We start from the raw sequence: 17,899 nt of genomic DNA, 5'->3' as shown, positions 1-17,899 counted from the left end.
TTGGTACCCGGCGCAGTAGATAGGGGATCCCTTGTTCCCTAGTCCGTAGTTCCCTGTACCCCAGACAACAGATGCCTTCAACCAAGAACGTGTTTCTCTGTATCCCTCACTGTTTCCTACTGTTCCCAAGACAGTGGATTCCATGTTTCTCCTGCGGTGGTTTGCGGTTCTTCAGAGTGTGAGTTTGGATCCACTGCCTGTATTCCATGCCGGTTCCCTGGACCCAGAGATGGTTTAAGGCATGGGCAAGGTGGGCACTGGCCCAGCCCCACCCCCCTCCTGATAGAACCAGCTCCGTTCTGCAGAGAATCTTAACCTGATGACCTTGACTAATTCCTAAAGAGGTTGTTTTAAATGCGGCTTTCCTTTAATTAATTTTTTTAATGTGGGTGATGTGTGGCAGTCTATTACAGACATTATGTAGAGAAATATTGTGTTTAATGTTTCATACAACATCCATACAAAAAGTTTCTTTTGCATCAAAACAGGACCTCACATATGAGAAATGGGAGAGGGGGTCACATAGATAATTTGCAATAATATTAGTGAGCTGCTGCTGTGTTACAAAATTGAAAACACACCACTATCCCTGAGAACTGGAACCAGTGTGCCTGCCAGTGACGTGGCCAAGGAGGTCATGAAAGTCCTGAAACTGGTTCCTAAATTCAAAGCTGCTCCGAATAGGGGTCCCTAAAATACGTTTGGCCCAGGGCCCCCAAAATCCTTAAGATGACCCTGCCTGGACCCCAGACAGTGGACTCCTTATGTCGCGCACCATATTTCATTGTAGCGGTGACACTGAATACCATTCCGCGGTCGTGATGCCCCAGTCACGGGATCCCCTGCGTCATATATTGTTGTTCGTGCTTGACATGCAGCGCCACCACTCGACCCCAGGCTGTGGTACCTTATACCCGAAACAGTGGGTTCTATCTCAGGCCAGGGTGCCCTGTACCTCACAATGGATCGCATGTACCACAGGCCATGGTTTCCTGTAGTACAGACAAGGGCCCCCCTGTACCCCGGTGCTGTGGGCTGGCCCAGGGCTAGAGATGGCTCGTCACTCGGATGGTGTGTTAGTACCGGGGCCCTGTCCCCTGCGGCCTCCTCTACGGTACTCAACATAACAAAGCATAACAGGTGTATTTGTAAAGCGCACGATTACCCGTAGGTGTCTTGGTGTTGAATAACAGATGTTTATTGTTACCCAACTCAATGGTACTCATTTTATCGACCTCAGATAATTGAAAGGCTGAGTGTACCCTCCGGGATTTGAACCTGTGACCATGAGGTCGAACACAGGCCCCTGCAGTGGATGCATTAGTCCACTGAGCCACCAGACCTAAGACCGGGGCTGCTCCGTGCCCTCCCTTGGCCCCAGATACCATAGGCTGGGTCTGTGCTCAGGTGACACCCCGCTGCAGACCCCAGACAGTGTGCGGTTGTCCCCTGCGCCCTGTAGTTTCCCTGTTTGCTGCGGCCTCTTACCCTTGGCCTCTTCCTGTGCCTCCCCCGCCCCTGTACCACAGGCTGGTGTCACGTTCTTGCCGCTGTCAGGTAGTGTTTGTCCCTGAGCCCTCTGTCTCCGCCTCTGCTGGCTGCTGCTGCCGCCGGCGGCCTCCCCTGCTGGCGGATATCCTGCTCCGGGAGCCGTCGACCTGCTGCACGGGAGGGAGAGAGGCCGGCGGTGGCTGCCAGGAGGGCGCCACTGAACAAACTCCAGCCCCAGACGGGGGTCTGCTGCCCACCTGCATCTGGAGGGGCACCGGGGAGCCTGCCACACTCAGGTACATACTCAACCGCACACTCGCCCCCAGCCCCTACACACGCTGTCTGTTCACGGCACCACGTGGCACCTTTGCATACAAATACAGCGGAGCACGGTGTAGAAACGAGCAAGAGCCAGGCTGGTAAAGCAATCGCACACGCTTATGCGAAACAAGCATCTTCAAAGCCAATAGGTCTGGCATAGAACTGGAAGTTCTGATGCTCCTGTCAGCCTACGCATTCAGTCACTCATCCTCAGTGCACTCACTAATTCATTCTTGCATCTCTCATGCATCTCCTCTTTTGTGCCCATTGGCACACTCTTGCATTCCTCCCCTCATCCATGCACAATAGCACGCGCACAATACCTCCCCGGCAATCAATAATCAGGCGCTTTCAGACATCAGCAACATCTGCTGACTTTGCTGCGTGTCTGTGAGCAGTGTGAGGGTGGTGTCAGTACTGTGTGTCTTCTAGTATGTGAGCAGTGTGAGGGTGCTGTCAGTACTGTGTGTCTTCTAGTATGTGAGCAGTGTGAGGGTGCTGTCAGTACTGTGTGTCTGCTAGTCTGAACAGTGTGAGGGTGCTGTCAGTACTGTCTTCTAGTCTGAACAGTGTGAGGGTGCTGTCAGTACTGTGTGTCTGCTAGTCTGAACAGTGTGAGGGTGCTGTCAGTACTGTCTTCTAGTCTGTGAACAGTATGAGGGTGCTGTCAGTAGTGTCTGGTAGTCTGTGAGCAGTGTGAGGGTGCTGTCAGTACTGTGTCTGGTAGTCTGTGAGCAGTGTGAGGGTGCTGTCAGTACTGTCTTCTAGTCTGTGAGCAGTGTGAGGGTGCTGTCAGTACTGTGTTTGGTAGTCTGTGAGCAGTGTGAGGGTGCTGTCAGTACTGTCTTCTAGTCTGTGAGCAGTGTGAGGGTGCTGTCAGTACTGTGTTTGGTAGTCTGTGAGCAGTGTGAGGGTGCTGTCAGTACTGTCTTCTAGTCTGTGAACAGTGTGAGGGTGCTGTCAGTACTGTGTCTGGTAGTCTGTGAGCAGTGTGAGGGTGTTGTCAGGACTGTGTCTGGTAGTCTGTGAGCAGTGTGAGGGTGCTGTCAGTACTGTCTTCTAGTCTGTGAGCAGTGTGAGGGTACTGCCAGTACTGTCTTCTAGTCTGTGAGCAGTGTGAGGGTGCTGTCAGTACTGTCTTCTAGTCTGTGAACAGTGTGAGGGTGCTGTCAGTACTGTGTCTGGTAGTCTGTGAGCAGTGTGAGGATGCTGTCAGTACTGTGTCTGGTAGTCTGTGAGCAGTGTGCGGGTGCTGTCAGTACTGTCTTCTAGTCTGTGAGCAGTGTGAGGGTGCTGTCAGTACTGTGTTTGGTAGTCTGTGAGCAGTGTGAGGGTGCTGTCAGTACTGTCTTCTAGTCTGTGAACAGTGTGAGGGTGCTGTCAGTACTGTGTCTGGTAGTCTGTGAGCAGTGTGAGGGTGCTGTCAGTACTGTGTCTGGTAGTCTGTGAGCAGTGTGAGGGTGCTGTCAGTACTGTCTTCTAGTCTGTGAGCAGTGTGAGGGCGCTGTCAGTACTGTGTGTCTTCTAGTATGTGAGCAGTGTAAGGGTGCTGTCAGTACTGTGTGTCTGCTAGTCTGAACAGTGTGAGGGTGCTGTCAGTACTGTCTTCTAGTTTGAACAGTGTGAGGGTGCTGTCAGTACTGTGTGTCTGCTAGTCTGAACAGTGTGAGGGTGCTGTCAGTACTGTCTTCTAGTCTGTGAACAGTATGAGGGTGCTGTCAGTAGTGTCTGGTAGTCTGTGAGCAGTGTGAGGGTGCTGTCAGTACTGTGTCTGGTAGTCTGTGAGCAGTGTGAGGGTGCTGTCAGTACTGTCTTCTAGTCTGTGAGCAGTGTGAGGGTGCTGTCAGTACTGTGTTTGGTAGTCTGTGAGCAGTGTGAGGGTGCTGTCAGTACTGTCTTCTAGTCTGTGAGTAGTGTGAGGGTGCTGTCAGTACTGTGTTTGGTAGTCTGTGAGCAGTGTGAGGGTGCTGTCAGTACTGTCTTCTAGTCTGTGAACAGTGTGAGGGTGCTGTCAGTACTGTGTCTGGTAGTCTGTGAGCAGTGTGAGGGTGCTGTCAGGACTGTGTCTGGTAGTCTGTGAGCAGTGTGAGGGTGCTGTCAGTACTGTCTTCTAGTCTGTGAGCAGTGTGAGGGTACTGCCAGTACTGTCTTCTAGTCTGTGAGCAGTGTGAGGGTGCTGTCAGTACTGTCTTCTAGTCTGTGAACAGTGTGAGGGTGCTGTCAGTACTGTGTCTGGTAGTCTGTGAGCAGTGTGAGGATGCTGTCAGTACTGTGTCTGGTAGTCTGTGAGCAGTGTGAGGGTGCTGTCAGTACTGTCTTCTAGTCTGTGAGCAGTGTGAGGGTGCTGTCAGTACTGTGTTTGGTAGTCTGTGAGCAGTGTGAGGGTGCTGTCAGTACTGTCTTCTAGTCTGTGAACAGTGTGAGGGTGCTGTCAGTACTGTGTCTGGTAGTCTGTGAGCAGTGTGAGGGTGCTGTCAGTACTGTGTCTGGTAGTCTGTGAGCAGTGTGAGGGTGCTGTCAGTACTGTCTTCTAGTCTGTGAGCAGTGTGAGGGTGCTGTCAGTACTGTCTTCTAGTCTGTGAGCAGTGTGAGGGCGCTGTCAGTACTGTGTGTCTTCTAGTATGTGAGCAGTGTAAGGGTGCTGTCAGTACTGTGTGTCTGCTAGTTTGAACAGTGTGAGGGTGCTGTCAGTACTGTGTGTCTGCTAGTCTGAACAGTGTGAGGGTGCTGTCAGTACTGTCTTCTAGTCTGAACAGTGTGAGGGTGCTGTCAGTACTGTGTGTCTTCTAGTCTGTGAACAGTATGAGGGTGCTGTCAGTAGTGTCTGGTAGTCTGTGAGCAGTGTGAGGGTGCTGTCAGTACTGTATGCCTGCTAGTCTGAACAGTGTGAGGGTGCTGTCAGTACTGTCTTCTAGTCTGTGAACAGTGTGAGGGTGCTGTCAGTACTGTGCGTCTTCTAGTCTGAACAGTGTGAGGGTGCTGTCAGTACTGTCTTCTAGTCTGAACAGTGTGAGGGTGCTGTCAGTACTGTGTCTGGTAGTCTGTGAGCAGTGTGAGGGTGCTGTCAGTACTGTGTGTCTTCTAGTCTGAACAGTGTGAGGGTGCTGTCAGTACTGTCTTCTAGTCTGTGAACAGTGTGAGGGTGCTGTCAGTACTGTGTCTTCTAGTCTGTGAGCAGTGTGAGGGTGCTGTCAGTACTGTGTCTGGTAGTCTGTGAGCAGTGTGAGGGTGCTGTCAGTACTGTCTTCTAATCTGTGAGCAGTGTGAGGGTGCTGTCAGTACTGTGTGACTGCTAGTCTGTGAGGGTTCTGGGACTGCTGCTGGAAAAGCCAGACTGCTACTGCGTGCAGGGGGAGTACGAATGATTCTGTTAGTGTGTGACTACTAGTCTGTGATGATTGTACGAGTGAAGTCAGTGATGGGAGACTGCTACTTTAAGAGGGATGAGAATGCTGTGCTGTTAGTAGAGTGAAATTGATAGTGTGAGTGCTATCAGCAGAGTGTGTGACTACTACTCTGTGAGGGGTATGGCAGTGCTTTTAGTAATGGCTGAGTTATGTGAGCATGCTTCTGGCAGTTTTGTGACTGTTAGTCTGTGAGAGGTGTGAGCATGCTTCTGGCGGTATGTATCTGCTATTCTGTCAGGGGTGTGAGCGTGCTTCTGGTAGTCTGTGTCTGGTAGTCTGTGAGTGGTGTGAGCATGCTTCTGGCGGTATGTATCTGCTATTCTGTCAGGGGTGTGAGCGTGCTTCTGGCAGTTTTGTGACTGTTAGTCTGTGAGTGGTGTGAGCATGCTTCTGGCAGTTTTGTGACTGTTAGTCTGTGAGTGGTGTGAGCATGCTTCTGGCGGTATGTATCTGCTATTCTATCAGGGGTGTGAGCGTGCTTCTGGCAGTTTTGTGACTGTTAGTCTGTGAGGGGTGTGAGCATGCTTCTGGCGGTATGTATCTGCTATTCTGTCAGGGGTGTGAGCGTGCTTCTGGCAGTTTTGTGACTGTTAGTCTGTGAGTGGTGTGAGCATGCTTCTGGCGGTATGTATCTGCTATTCTGTCAGGGGTGTGAGCGTGCTTCTGGCAGTTTTGTGACTGTTAGTTTGTGAGGGGTGTGAGCATGCTTCTGGCGGTATGTATCTGCTAGTCTGTGAGGAGTGTGAGCGTGCTTCTGGCAGTTTGTGAGTGCTAGTCAGTGTGGGGTGTGAGCATGCTTCTGGCAGTCTGTGAGGGGTGTGAGCGTGCTTCTGCTAGTCTGTGAGGTGTGTGAGAGTTCTGGCAGTCCCTGCGGGGTGTGAGCGTGCTTCTGCTAGTCTGTGAGGGGTGTGAGAGTCCTTCTGGCAGTCTCTGAGGGGTGTGAGCGTGCTTCTGCTAGTCTGTGAGTTATGTGAGCATGCTTCTGGCAGTTTTGTGACTGTTAGTCTGTGAGTGGTATTAGCATGCTTCTGGCGGTATGTATCTGCTATTCTGTCAGGGGTGTGAGCGTGCTTCTGGCAGTTTTGTGACTGTTAGTCTGTGAGGGGTGTGAGCATGCTTCTGGCGGTATGTATCTGCTATTCTGTCAGGGGTGTGAGCGTGCTTCTGGCAGTTTTGTGACTGTTAGTCTGTGAGTGGTGTGAGCATGCTTCTGGCGGTATGTATCTGCTATTCTGTCAGGGGTGTGAGCGTGCTTCTGGCAGTTTTGTGACTGTTAGTCTGTGAGTGGTGTGAGCATGCTTCTGGCGGTATGTATCTGCTATTCTGTCAGGGGTTTGAGCGTGCTTCTGGCAGTTTTGTGACTGTTAGTCTGTGAGGGGTGTGAGCATGCTTCTGGCGGAATGCATCTTCTAGTCTGTGAGGGGTGTGAGCGTGCTTCTGGCAGTTTGTGAGTGCTAGTCTGTGTGGGGTGGGAGCATGCTTCTGGCAGTCTGTCACGGGTGTGAGTGTGCTTCTGGCAGTCTGTCAGGGGTGTGAGTGTGCTTCTGGCAGTCTGTGAGGGGTGTGAGCGTGCTTCTGCTAGTCTGTGAGGTGTGTGAGAGTTCTGGCAGTCTCTGAGGGGTGTGAGCGTGCTTCTGCTAGTCTGTGAGGGGTGTGAGAGTGCTTCTGCTAGTCTGTGAGGTGTGTGAGAGTTCTGGCAGTCCCTGCGGGGTGTGAGCGTGCTTCTGCTAGTCTGTGAGGGGTGTGAGAGTCCTTCTGGCAGTCTCTGAGGGGTGTGAGCGTGCTTCTGCTAGTCTGTGAGTTATGTGAGCATGCTTCTGGCAGTTTTGTGACTGTTAGTCTGTGAGTGGTATTAGCATGCTTCTGGCGGTATGTATCTGCTATTCTGTCAGGGGTGTGAGCGTGCTTCTGGCAGTTTTGTGACTGTTAGTCTGTGAGGGGTGTGAGCATGCTTCTGGCGGTATGTATCTGCTATTCTGTCAGGGGTGTGAGCGTGCTTCTGGCAGTTTTGTGACTGTTAGTCTGTGAGTGGTGTGAGCATGCTTCTGGCGGTATGTATCTGCTATTCTGTCAGGGGTGTGAGCGTGCTTCTGGCAGTTTTGTGACTGTTAGTCTGTGAGTGGTGTGAGCATGCTTCTGGCGGTATGTATTTGCTATTCTGTCAGGGGTGTGAGCGTGCTTCTGGCAGTTTTGTGACTGTTAGTCTGTGAGGGGTGTGAGCATGCTTCTGGCGGAATGCATCTTCTAGTCTGTGAGGGGTGTGAGCGTGCTTCTGGCAGTTTGTGAGTGCTAGTCTGTGTGGGGTGTGAGCATGCTTCTGGCAGTCTGTCACGGGTGTGAGTGTGCTTCTGGCAGTCTGTCAGGGGTGTGAGTGTGCTTCTGGCAGTCTGTGAGGGGTGTGAGCGTGCTTCTGCTAGTCTGTGAGGTGTGTGAGAGTTCTGGCAGTCTCTGAGGGGTGTGAGCGTGCTTCTGCTAGTCTGTGAGGGGTGTGAGAGTCCTTCTGGCAGTCTCTGAGGGGTGTGAGCGTGCTTCTGCTAGTCTGTGAGGGGTGTGAGCGTGCTTCTGCTTGTCTATGAGAGGTGTGAGCGTGCTTCTGGCAGTCTCTGAGAGGTGTGAGCGTGCTTCTGGCAGTCTGTGAGGGGTGTGAGCGTGCTTCTGCTAGTCTGTGAGGTGTGTGAGAGTTCTGGCAGTCTCTGAGGGGTGTGAGCGTGCTTCTGCTAGTCTGTGAGGGGTGTGAGAGTCCTTCTGGCAGTCTCTGAGGGGTGTGAGCGTGCTTCTGCTAGTCTGTGAGGGGTGTGAGCGTGCTTCTGCTTGTCTATGAGAGGTGTGAGCGTGCTTCTGGCAGTCTGTGAGGGGTGTGAGCGTGCTTCTGCTAGTCTGTCTGTGAGGGGTGTGAGAGTCCTTCTGGCAGTCTCCGAGGGGTGCGAACGTGCTTCTGCTAGTCTGTGAGGGGTGTGAGAGTCCTTCTGGCAGTCTCTGAGAGGTGTGAGCGTGCTTCTGCTAGTCTGTGAGGTGTGTGAGAGTTCTGGCAGTCTCTGAGGGGTGTGAGCGTGCTTCTGCTAGTCTGTGAGGGGTGTGAGAGTCCTTCTGGCAGTCTCTGAGGGGTGTGAGCGTGCTTCTGCTAGTCTGTGAGGGGTGTGAGCGTGCTTCTGCTTGTCTATGAGAGGTGTGAGCGTGCTTCTGGCAGTCTCTGAGAGGTGTGAGCGTGCTTCTGGCAGTCTGTGAGGGGTGTGAGCGTGCTTCTGCTAGTGTGTGAGGTGTGTGAGAGTTCTGTCAGTCTCTGAGGGGTGTGAGCGTGCTTCTGCTAGTCTGTGAGGGGTGTGAGAGTCCTTCTGGCAGTCTCTGAGGGGTGTGAGCGTGCCTCTGCTAGTCTGTGAGGGGTGTGAGCGTGTTTCTGGCAGTCTCTGAGAGGTGTGAGCGTGCTTCTGCTAGTCTGTCTGTGAGGGGTGTGAGAGTCCTTGTGGCAGTCTCTGAGGGGTGCGAACGTGCTTCTGCTAGTCTGTGAGGGGTGTGAGAGTCCTTCTGGCAGTGTCTGAGAGGTGTGAGCGTGCTTCTGGCAGTCTGTGAGGGGTGTGAGCGTGCTTCTGCTAGTCTGTCTGTGAGGGGTGTGAGAGTCCTTCTGGCAGTCTCCGAGGGGTGTGAACGTGCTTCTGCTAGTCTGTGAGGGGTGTGAGAGTCCTTCTGGCAGTCTCTGAGGGGTGTGGGCGTGCTTCTGCTAGTCTGTGAGGGGTGTGAGAGTCCTTCTGGCAGTCTCTGAGGGATGCGAGAGTGCTTCTGCTAGTCTGTCTGTGAGGGGTGTGAGAGTCCTTCTGGCAGTCTGCGAGGGGTGTGAGCGTGCTTCTGCTAGTCTGTGAGGGGTGTGAGAGTCCTACTGGCAGTCTCTGAGGGATGTGAGCGTGCTTCTGCTAGTCTGTGAGGTGTGTGAGAGTCCTAGCAGTCTCTGAGGGGTGTGAGCGTGCTTCTGCTAGTCTGTGAGGGGTGTGAGCATGCTTCTGGCAGTATGTGTCTGCTAGTCTGTGAGGGGTGTGAGCGTGCTTCTGGTAGTCTGTGACTGCTAGTCTGTGAGGAGTGTGAGCGTGCTTCTGGTAGTATGTGTCTGCTTTTATGTGTCTGCTAGTCTGTGAGGAGTGTGAGCGTGCTTCTGGTAGTATGTGTCTGCGGTATACATCCTTTACAACGCAACTTTTACCACGCAGTGCCTTTACGACGCAACTTTTACAACGCAAACCATTACAACGCATTGCGCTGGGGGGCGCTCTAGGATAGGGAATAGGTTTAATGTACTATCCAACACCTTCCCTACTATCCACGGGGACTGGAGTTGGAATAGTAAATTAAACTATTCACTATCCCGCGCCTAAAAGCACTGTGCGTTGTAATGGTATGCGTTGTTAAAGTTACGATGGAAAGGTAGGCGTTGTAAAAGTATGCGTTGTAACGTCATACATCCGTGTCTGCTAGTATGTGTCTGCTAGTCTGTGAGGGGTGTGAGCGTGCTTCTGGTAGTATGTGTCTGCTAGTCTGTGAGGGGTGTGAACTTGCTTCTGGTAGTATGTGTCTGCTAGTATGTGTCTGTTAGTCTGTGAAGGGTGTGAGCATGCTTCTGGTAGTATGTGCCTGCTAGTATGTGTCTGCAAGTCTGTGAGGGGTGTGAGCATGCTTCTGGTAGTATGTGTCTGCTAGTCTGTGAGGGGTGTGAGCGTGCTTCTGGTAGTATGTGTCTGCTAGTCTGTGAGGGGTGTGAGCGTGCTTCTGGTAGTATGTGTCTGCTAGTCTGTGAGGGGTGTGAGCATGCTTCTGGTAGTATGTGTCTGCTAGTCTGTGAGGGGTGTGAGCATGCTTCTGGTAGTATGTGTCTGCTAGTATGTTTCTGCAAGTCTGTGAGGAGTGTGAGCGTGCTTCTGGTAGTATGTGTCTGCTAGTATGTGTCTGCAAGTCTGTGAGGGGTATGAGCGTGCTTCTGGTAATCTGTGACTGCTCGTCTGTGAGGAGTGTGAGCTTGTTTCTGGTAGTATGTGTCTGCTAGTCTGTGAGGAGTGTGAGCGTGCTTCTGGTAGTATGTGTCTGCTAGTCTGTGAGCGGTGTGAGCGTGCTTCTGGTAGTATGTGTCTGCCAGAATGTGTCTGCAAGTCTGTGAGGGGTGTGAGCGTGCTTCTGGTAGTATGTGTCTGCTAGTATGTGTCTGCTAGTCTGTGAGGAGTGTGAGCGTGCTTCTGGTAGTATGTGTCTGCTAGTATGTGTCTGTGAGGAGTGTGAGCGTGCTTCTGGTAGTATATGTCTGCTAGTATGTGTCTGCTAGTCTGTGAGGAGTGTGAGCGTGCTTCTGGTAGTATGTGTCTGCTAGTATGTGAGCGGTGTGAGCGTGCTTCTGGTAGTATGTGTCTGCCAGAATCTGTCTGCAAGTCTGTGAGGGGTGTGATCGTGCTTCTGGTAGTATGTGTCTGCTAGTCTGTGAGCGGTGTGAGCGTGCTTCTGGTAGTCTGTGACTGCTAGTCTGTGAGGAGTGTGAGCGTGCTTCTGGTAGTATGTGTCTGCTAGTATGTGTCTGCTAGTCTGTGAGGAGTGTGAGCGTGCTTCTGGTAGTATGTGCCTGCTAGTATGTGTCTGCTAGTCTGTGAGGAGTGTGAGCGTGCTTCTGGTAGTATATGTCTGCTAGTATGTGTCTGCTAGTCTGTGAGGAGTGTGAGCGTGCTTCTGGTAGTATGTGTCTGCTAGTATGTGTCTGCTAGTCTGTGAGGAGTGTGAGTGTGCTTCTGGTAGTATGTGTCTGCTAGTATGTGTCTGCTAGTCTGTGAGGAGTGTGAGCGTGCTTCTGGTAGTCTGTGACTGCTAGTATGTGAGCGGTGTGAGCGTGCTTCTGGTAGTCTGTGACTGCTAGTCTGTGAGGAGTGTGAGCGTGCTTCTGGTAGTATGTGTCTGCTAGTATGTGTCTGCTAGTCTGTGAGGAGTGTGAGCGTGCTTCTGGTAGTATGTGTCTGCTAGTATGTGTCTGCTAGTCTGTGAGGAGTGTGAGCGTGCTTCTGGTAGTATATGTCTGCTAGTATATGTCTGCTAGTATGTGTCTGCTAGTCTGTGAGGAGTGTGAGCGTGCTTCTGGTAGTATGTGTCTGCTAGTATGTGTCTGCTAGTCTGTGAGGAGTGTGAGCGTGCTTCTGGTAGTATGTGTCTGCTAGTATGTGTCTGCTAGTCTGTGAGGAGTGTGAGCGTGCTTCTGGTAGTCTGTGACTGCTAGTATGTGAGCGGTGTGAGCGTGCTTCTGGTAGTCTGTGACTGCTAGTCTGTGAGGAGTGTGAGCGTGCTTCTGGTAGCCTGTGACTGCTAGTCTGTGAGCGGTGTGAGCGTGCTTCTTGTAGTCTGTGTCTGCTAGTCTGTCAGGGGTCTGAGAGTGCTGTCTTTATCTAGGGTGCTTTGCTTTCCGCCATAAGGGTTTTAACAGTTCCCCATATGCCTTCCCTGAGGCCCTGGCGGAAGACATGCTTATTGGACGATGGAGTCTTACTTGAAACGCTGCAGCTGTCGTTCTAAGCAGAGTCCTGGTTCTTTCCTTGGGAGCCTTGACTATTTGCTTCCCCCAGCGAATCTGCCCAAAGAATGGGAGGGACATTAATGATCCAGGCTTTGTACCGATTCCCTTTAAAGAACCATTGCCCAGTGACTGCTGACAGGCAGTCCCTCTCACCAAACACCCCCCCTGCACAGATCACAGATCTCACACTGCATGTGCCCTCCTCTAATGAGCAGGGTCTCAGCCCACCTCCCCAGACATCTTAAACACTCACACTTTGCTCTAGGATTCTTGCTCTGACTCTCACATTAACGGCTTTAAAGCAGTTTCTAGCAGCTGCTCCCAGTACACCATTACAGAAGCCACACCAGCCCACTGCATGTGTGCACACATGGTGAGATGCAGCCCATATGTGTGGTACCGTGAGCTTGACTGAAGCTGCTGGTTCAACATCAGGCAAGAACACTTTGCAGCACATACTTCAGAGCACATACTCGTGCATGCACCAAAGAGTGCTGCACACGCACACTGGATACATGAACATAACACAGCATACTCTTCCCTCCTGTACCCCTCCTTGCATCATTTCATACCTGTTTTACTATTCAGATCTTCCAAACGGATGTATGACGTTACAACGCATACTTTTACAACACATACCTTTACAACTCATTTTTTACAACGCAACTTCCATTACAGTGCATTCCATTACAACGCATGCCATTACAACACATTTTTAAAAACTACCTTTACAACGCATTCCATTACAACGCATACTACCTTTACAACGCATACCAACACAACGCATAACATTACATTGCATGTATGGTAAGTATTGGATAGTGTAGGGGTAAAAATTACTATTCTAACTCCAGGGGTGTGCAACAGTAGAGTAAGTGTTGGATACTGTAAGGGTAAAAATGACTATTCTAAATCCAGGGTTTGCGACAGTGTTGGATAGTGTAAGGGTACTATGCGTTGTAATGTTATGCGTTGTAATGGTATGCATTGTAATGACATGCGTTGTAGTGGTATGCGTTGTAGTGTCATGCGTTGTAATGGTTGCGTTGTAATGGCATGCGATGTAATGGATGCTGCGTTGTAAAAGTTTCGTTGTAATGGTAGTGCGTTGTAAAAGTTGCGTTGTAAAGATTGTTTCCCCTCTAAACCAAGCCTTTTTAAACCCTTCTCAGACTCTTCCCCCTCCATGTCCATTTTGCTTACCCCAAACCTCCTCCTACTGCTACGAGCTCTAAAAAACATTTTCCAGACCCTTCCCCCCCTACACTATCCTTTTCAATCCAGCTAACAGACTCACATGTCCACCGCTCAAGTTAATTTCATATTTCCCTATACTAATTCTCCACTAATCCTTTATGGGTTCCGGAGTAGCGTGTTACCCGCTGAAAAGCGATTCAACACCTCATCAGGGGTAGCAAGCGCTATATAAATGCAAACCCTTCCCTCTTCTATCCCTCCACTATCCTTTTTCAATCCAAATAACAAACGCACAAGTCCGCTGCTCAAATTAATCTTTGTATCTCCCTATATTAATTGACCATTAATCCGCTTTGGGTTCCGGAGTGGCATGCTACTTGCTAAAGAGCTTCGACATCTCGTCAGGAGTAGTAAGCGCTATATAAATGCAATTACAGTTACACATTCCGCCATCTGCTGTCACTGCTCAATGGGATAGAGGGTCAGTGACTCGGAGGGAGCCTGTTAGGGGTCAAAACAATTCAAAATGCCATCACTGCTATAGGGGAAGCAGGGAACTCGCCACAGAGGTCTGCATATGTTTACTGCAACATGCACTGTCCAACAGCCCATTTTATACTCCTCTGCATCATTAAATTTGGATGGATATCCACCTTACCAGTAGGGATTCAACAATGCGCCATGCTTCATGCACCGTGTTAATCAGTGGCAACAAGCACTACGACCAGCTTGTGCTTGCAATGCCATAGCAGAGGGGAAATGGGCAGCCACTGGGCTATTTTCTTCTGGGGAAGTAGGCAATAACAATGCTCCTTCAATGCACTGCATGTGGGAATATGTGAATTGGTTTGGAGGAGTCCCAGGGCAGACAGTGGTCACTGGACTCCAGTTGTGATAGTTGTTTACCACAGGGGCCACTTTACCATTAGATCACTACTAAGCATCATGGCTGGAACAAACATTGCCCAGCCCAAACAGGGGTAGAGGAGGCATCTTCTTTAGATCTAGCCTACAGACAACTGTAGCTGTCTATCGAAGACGTCATGTAACCAGTAGAGTACAACATACTTACATACACATAAATACAGTACAGACAGTAAGATTATGGAGAGTCCCATTCAGCCTTTGGCATCTTTTTAGCAGTGCCATTCGCTGGGTGGGCTGTCTTTAAAATCATAGCCTTTTATGAAAGGTTATATGGGGCTTTAAGTAGTTCCCTTTGATAACCTCTCCATCGTTGCCCATATCATTCTGTCTTCCCCTCCCCATGGCAGGATGTTCCCCACCCCGCCGGCCCACAATCTGTTGCAAAAACAACAGGTGATGGACAGAATGCAGAACAATGTCATACATTCACCCAAGTATAATATAATGTAACAATTCCTAGGCAATTAGAATAAAAACAAAGGGAACTAGTATGTGGAGGGGGAGGACATTCAAACCAAACCTTATTCCAATCAAATAATGTTTAATATACAATTAATAAAAAATCACATTTGTTTCAATTTAAAATACACATATTAAGTACACAAAAATGTTAGACACAAATGAACAATAATTCATAAAACATAAAAATGGTGGCAAGAGAATATTTCTCGACGCGCGTTTCGGCGTGTACAACAACGCCTTCTTCAGGAGCCACACAAAATGTAAAAAAAGAAGAATTACATCAGTCAGTGGATTTTTGAACGATTTGTAGAGGGTCCAGAACGTATTACTTCGTTTCAGACAATGCACGCGAACAAGATAAGCGGCAGCAGATTTTCTTTCCCGCTATTAACCGGATGATCCCGTTTCTTGACATCGCTTAGAATCCTACTTTTCGACTGAGAACTCCCCCCTTTTTCTCTATTATTGGTAAATACGCTGTTTTAACACCGGCACATTCCGCCCGTTGAAACGTTACCTTGATCGGGGTCGTTCCTCTGTGACCAGTTCCCCAATTATTGATTCCTTTAAATAACACATCTGTCTGAAACGAAGTAAAAGAGTGAAGGTTTTTTTTTTTTTTATGAGAAAAAGGGCAGCATTTCTGTCCCTAGTCCCGATCAGTCTCGAACAGGCCCAAACAGGCAACTACCCTTATCCTCTCCACCCTTAGCTGAGACGCCCGGGCTGAGACGCCCTAAGCCTGGCCTTTTTTGTAGCCCTAGTAATCAGGTGACCCCTTCAGTCAATGGGAACCCTAGCCCTAACATTATCCAATCACAACATTAGCCCTAACTTCTAGAACCAATAGGAGACCAGGACCTTGCAGCCAATCTTAACCCTAGTCCAAGCACCCAATCAGTTCAAAAACCCTGATCTCTACGTCCAGTAAAGGCCCTAGCCCTACCACTAGTCCCAATCCAAGTCCAAGCAGCCAATGGTACAGGTAGCCCTAGTCCCTACTTCCAATAGCAAGCCTAACCCTACTCTTAGTCCCACACCTGGTCCACCTGGTCCAACAACCAATCACCCCAGAAGCACTAAATAGCTACTTCCAATTGAAGGTCTAACCCTAGCCCTAGTCCCACCTTACTCCCAACAACCAATAACATAGGAAGCCCTAGTCCCTACTTCCTATAGAATTCCGAACCCTAGCCCTAGTCCCAACCCTGCAATGATTGAATCACAGACCGAGAAACCAGTCAGAACCCTCAAATACCCAACCAATGAGGACATTAACCCTAACCCAATAGAAACACCAGATACAACCACCAATCAGTGTACACATGTGCCAACCACCAGCACACCATATAAGGTCCCAGCAACCTCAGACAAGGTTTGCTGGCCAGGGAGTTGGAAGCTGCTTGCTCCTGTTCAGAATCTCGTAGGAGACAGACAGGCTCAATCCACAACTTTGGACTTCAGCAGGTAAAGGCTTCACTAACTCGAAATCTAACAATACTGTTTGAATAAAGCTTTACTCCCCCTGCTGGCCAAAAAACGAAGTGCACAGGCCCCAGTAAATACAGCTCACAGAAGCACCCTCTGATGTAGAAAATCCCTGTAGCTGGGGGGGGGGGGGGCAGGGGGGCTGGCCTCACTGGCTTGTGAACACAAAATGGTGGCGGGGGGTGCACTGTTTGAGCACACAGGCCTAAGCACAGAGCAAGGGAGAAATTTGGAGGGAAAACAGATTTGTCACCAAGGAATTAGAGGGACAAACTACAGAAGTTGGACTGCAAATCCCACAATTCAACACACTAAATGAAGGCAATCATGGGCAGGGAAAACCACACATTTAAAACACAACACAGGTGATAAAATATGCAATTACAGGCAGGATAAAACTACAATTTTTAACTGTAACAACCACCGGCATAGACAGTAAACACAGAAAGTGAAAATCGTTTTTTAAACAACTTTTTGTCTTGGGAAGAGACAGCACTAGTCTGTCTCCTTACCACTTCCTGGACTCTGCTCAAAGCAATCTGGGGCACATGTGGGCTGCAACTCACAAGATGGAGGAGAATGATTTGGGGTGCACCCAGCAAGGCCTTCAGGGGCCTGGGCAGGTGTGAGAGGAGGGCTCAGACTTGCCTGGTAGCTGAATAGCCAATGGTCTGCTGGCCTGGGGGTTGGGTTTGGGCAGCTGCTTGCTCCTGTTCAGAATCTCCTAGGAGACAGACAGGCTCAATCCACAACTTTGGACTTCAGCAGGTAAAGGCTTCACTAACTCGAAATCTAACAATACTGTTTGAATAAAGCTTTACTCTCCCTGCTGGCCAAAAAACGAAGTGCACAGGCCCCAGTAAATACAGCTCACAGAAGCACCCTGATGTATGGCCATATCTGAACTGGGGTGGCGGAGTGAGCTAAAGAATGATGATGGATTAAACCCAGATCAGTTGACTGGGGGTGAGTGCTTGCAATGTTCAACACTCCGTCCAAATAAAGCCATTAAAATCTAAAGAGTTATTGAGGTTATGTTTGCAACAATCTATTTAAATACACACAAGACATGATCCGTTGTTGTTTCTTTATTGAAGCATAGGTGATGGAACATGAGTTGAAGTTTGTCTTTTCTTCCTCCTCTCCCAGGCACCTTCTCCCATTGGAACACCATGGAGCTGTCAGAGTTGATCAAAACCGCCCGGGTGGACAACGTCCTGCTGTCCTGCCCCCTGCGCTCCCCCATCAGAGGGACCCTGTGCATCACCAGCCACCACCTCCTCCTCTCGCCCCGGGGAGGCGCCAGCGAGGAGGGGAAGCAGGAGGACATGGTGCTGTGGCTGCTTCTCCGGAACGTGGATGCCATTGAGAAGAGGTGAGTCGGGCGGCGCCTGTGGGCCGCGAAGCAGCACCGCTGCCCATCGCGAAGGGTGGATATGACCACTGGTTCCTATATCTGGGGACAATTCCAGTGGCACAATTTGACAAGCACACATTGAAGAATCCGGCACAATATTCCATGACACGCGGAAGGCCGTCCAAAACATGTTTATTTAGCACCCAGGAGCTCTATACTTTTTTATTTAAAGGTAGCAGTCATTTTAGTTGTGGCTTCTCTATTCTATTGTTCCCTTCCTTAAGTGACAAAGAAAGTTTAGCTTCATTATCTCTGTGGAACATTTTGAATTAAAGACAAAGAACGGGCAAGTAAAGCATTCAAATGAAAAATAGACTCATTTTGAAGCTCATGCAAACTACCATTTGCCGGTAGAGGTATTAAAGATAAAGAACAATTAAAAAAAATGCATTGGATGAAAGAAGATTGTGGTTTTGGAATATTTACCACATATCAGTTGTTTGAAACAGTCTTAAAGCAATATTAAGTATATATGACAAAGTGAAACTGCAAAAGTATTCCACATAACTAGCAAAATATTTAAAGGGGCTGCAGGTCAAATTGGATACTGTTCTGGAAGTTGGTAGAATTCCACTTTCTCAGAGTAAAGCGGTTCGGGTAAGCTGATTTTTTCTTATAACCGTAATTTAATTTATTGAAAGGTAGTCTTGATTCAGGTGTCAC

The 17,899-nt window shown here is 49.7% G+C and overlaps 1 protein-coding gene across 12 annotated transcripts in view; it reads left to right on the top strand.

The window, feature by feature from the left end:
• LOC144822807 (myotubularin-related protein 9-like) overlaps window positions 1-17,899 on the top strand; it is a 465,914-nt gene that overhangs the window by 321,030 nt on the left and 126,985 nt on the right. For 10 of the 12 annotated variants that reach the window (XM_078680715.1, XM_078680710.1, XM_078680709.1 and 7 more), the window contains one exon: window positions 16,969-17,194. In XM_078680715.1, the coding sequence (XP_078536841.1) occupies window positions 16,992-17,194 (203 nt within the window). In that variant the 5' untranslated portion in view covers window positions 16,969-16,991. Of the gene's footprint in view, window positions 1-1,657; window positions 1,788-16,968; window positions 17,195-17,899 lie in introns of those variants that run through there. The other 2 variants (XM_078680712.1, XM_078680717.1) reach the window with 1 other exon arrangement.

Source organism: Lissotriton helveticus, chromosome 3_1 (genome assembly GCF_964261635.1).
Source record: "Lissotriton helveticus chromosome 3_1, aLisHel1.1, whole genome shotgun sequence".
NCBI classification, from domain to species: domain Eukaryota; kingdom Metazoa; phylum Chordata; class Amphibia; order Caudata; family Salamandridae; genus Lissotriton; species Lissotriton helveticus.
The sequence above is the reverse complement of the archived record's forward strand: the minus strand, read 5'-3'. Positions and strand labels throughout refer to the sequence as shown.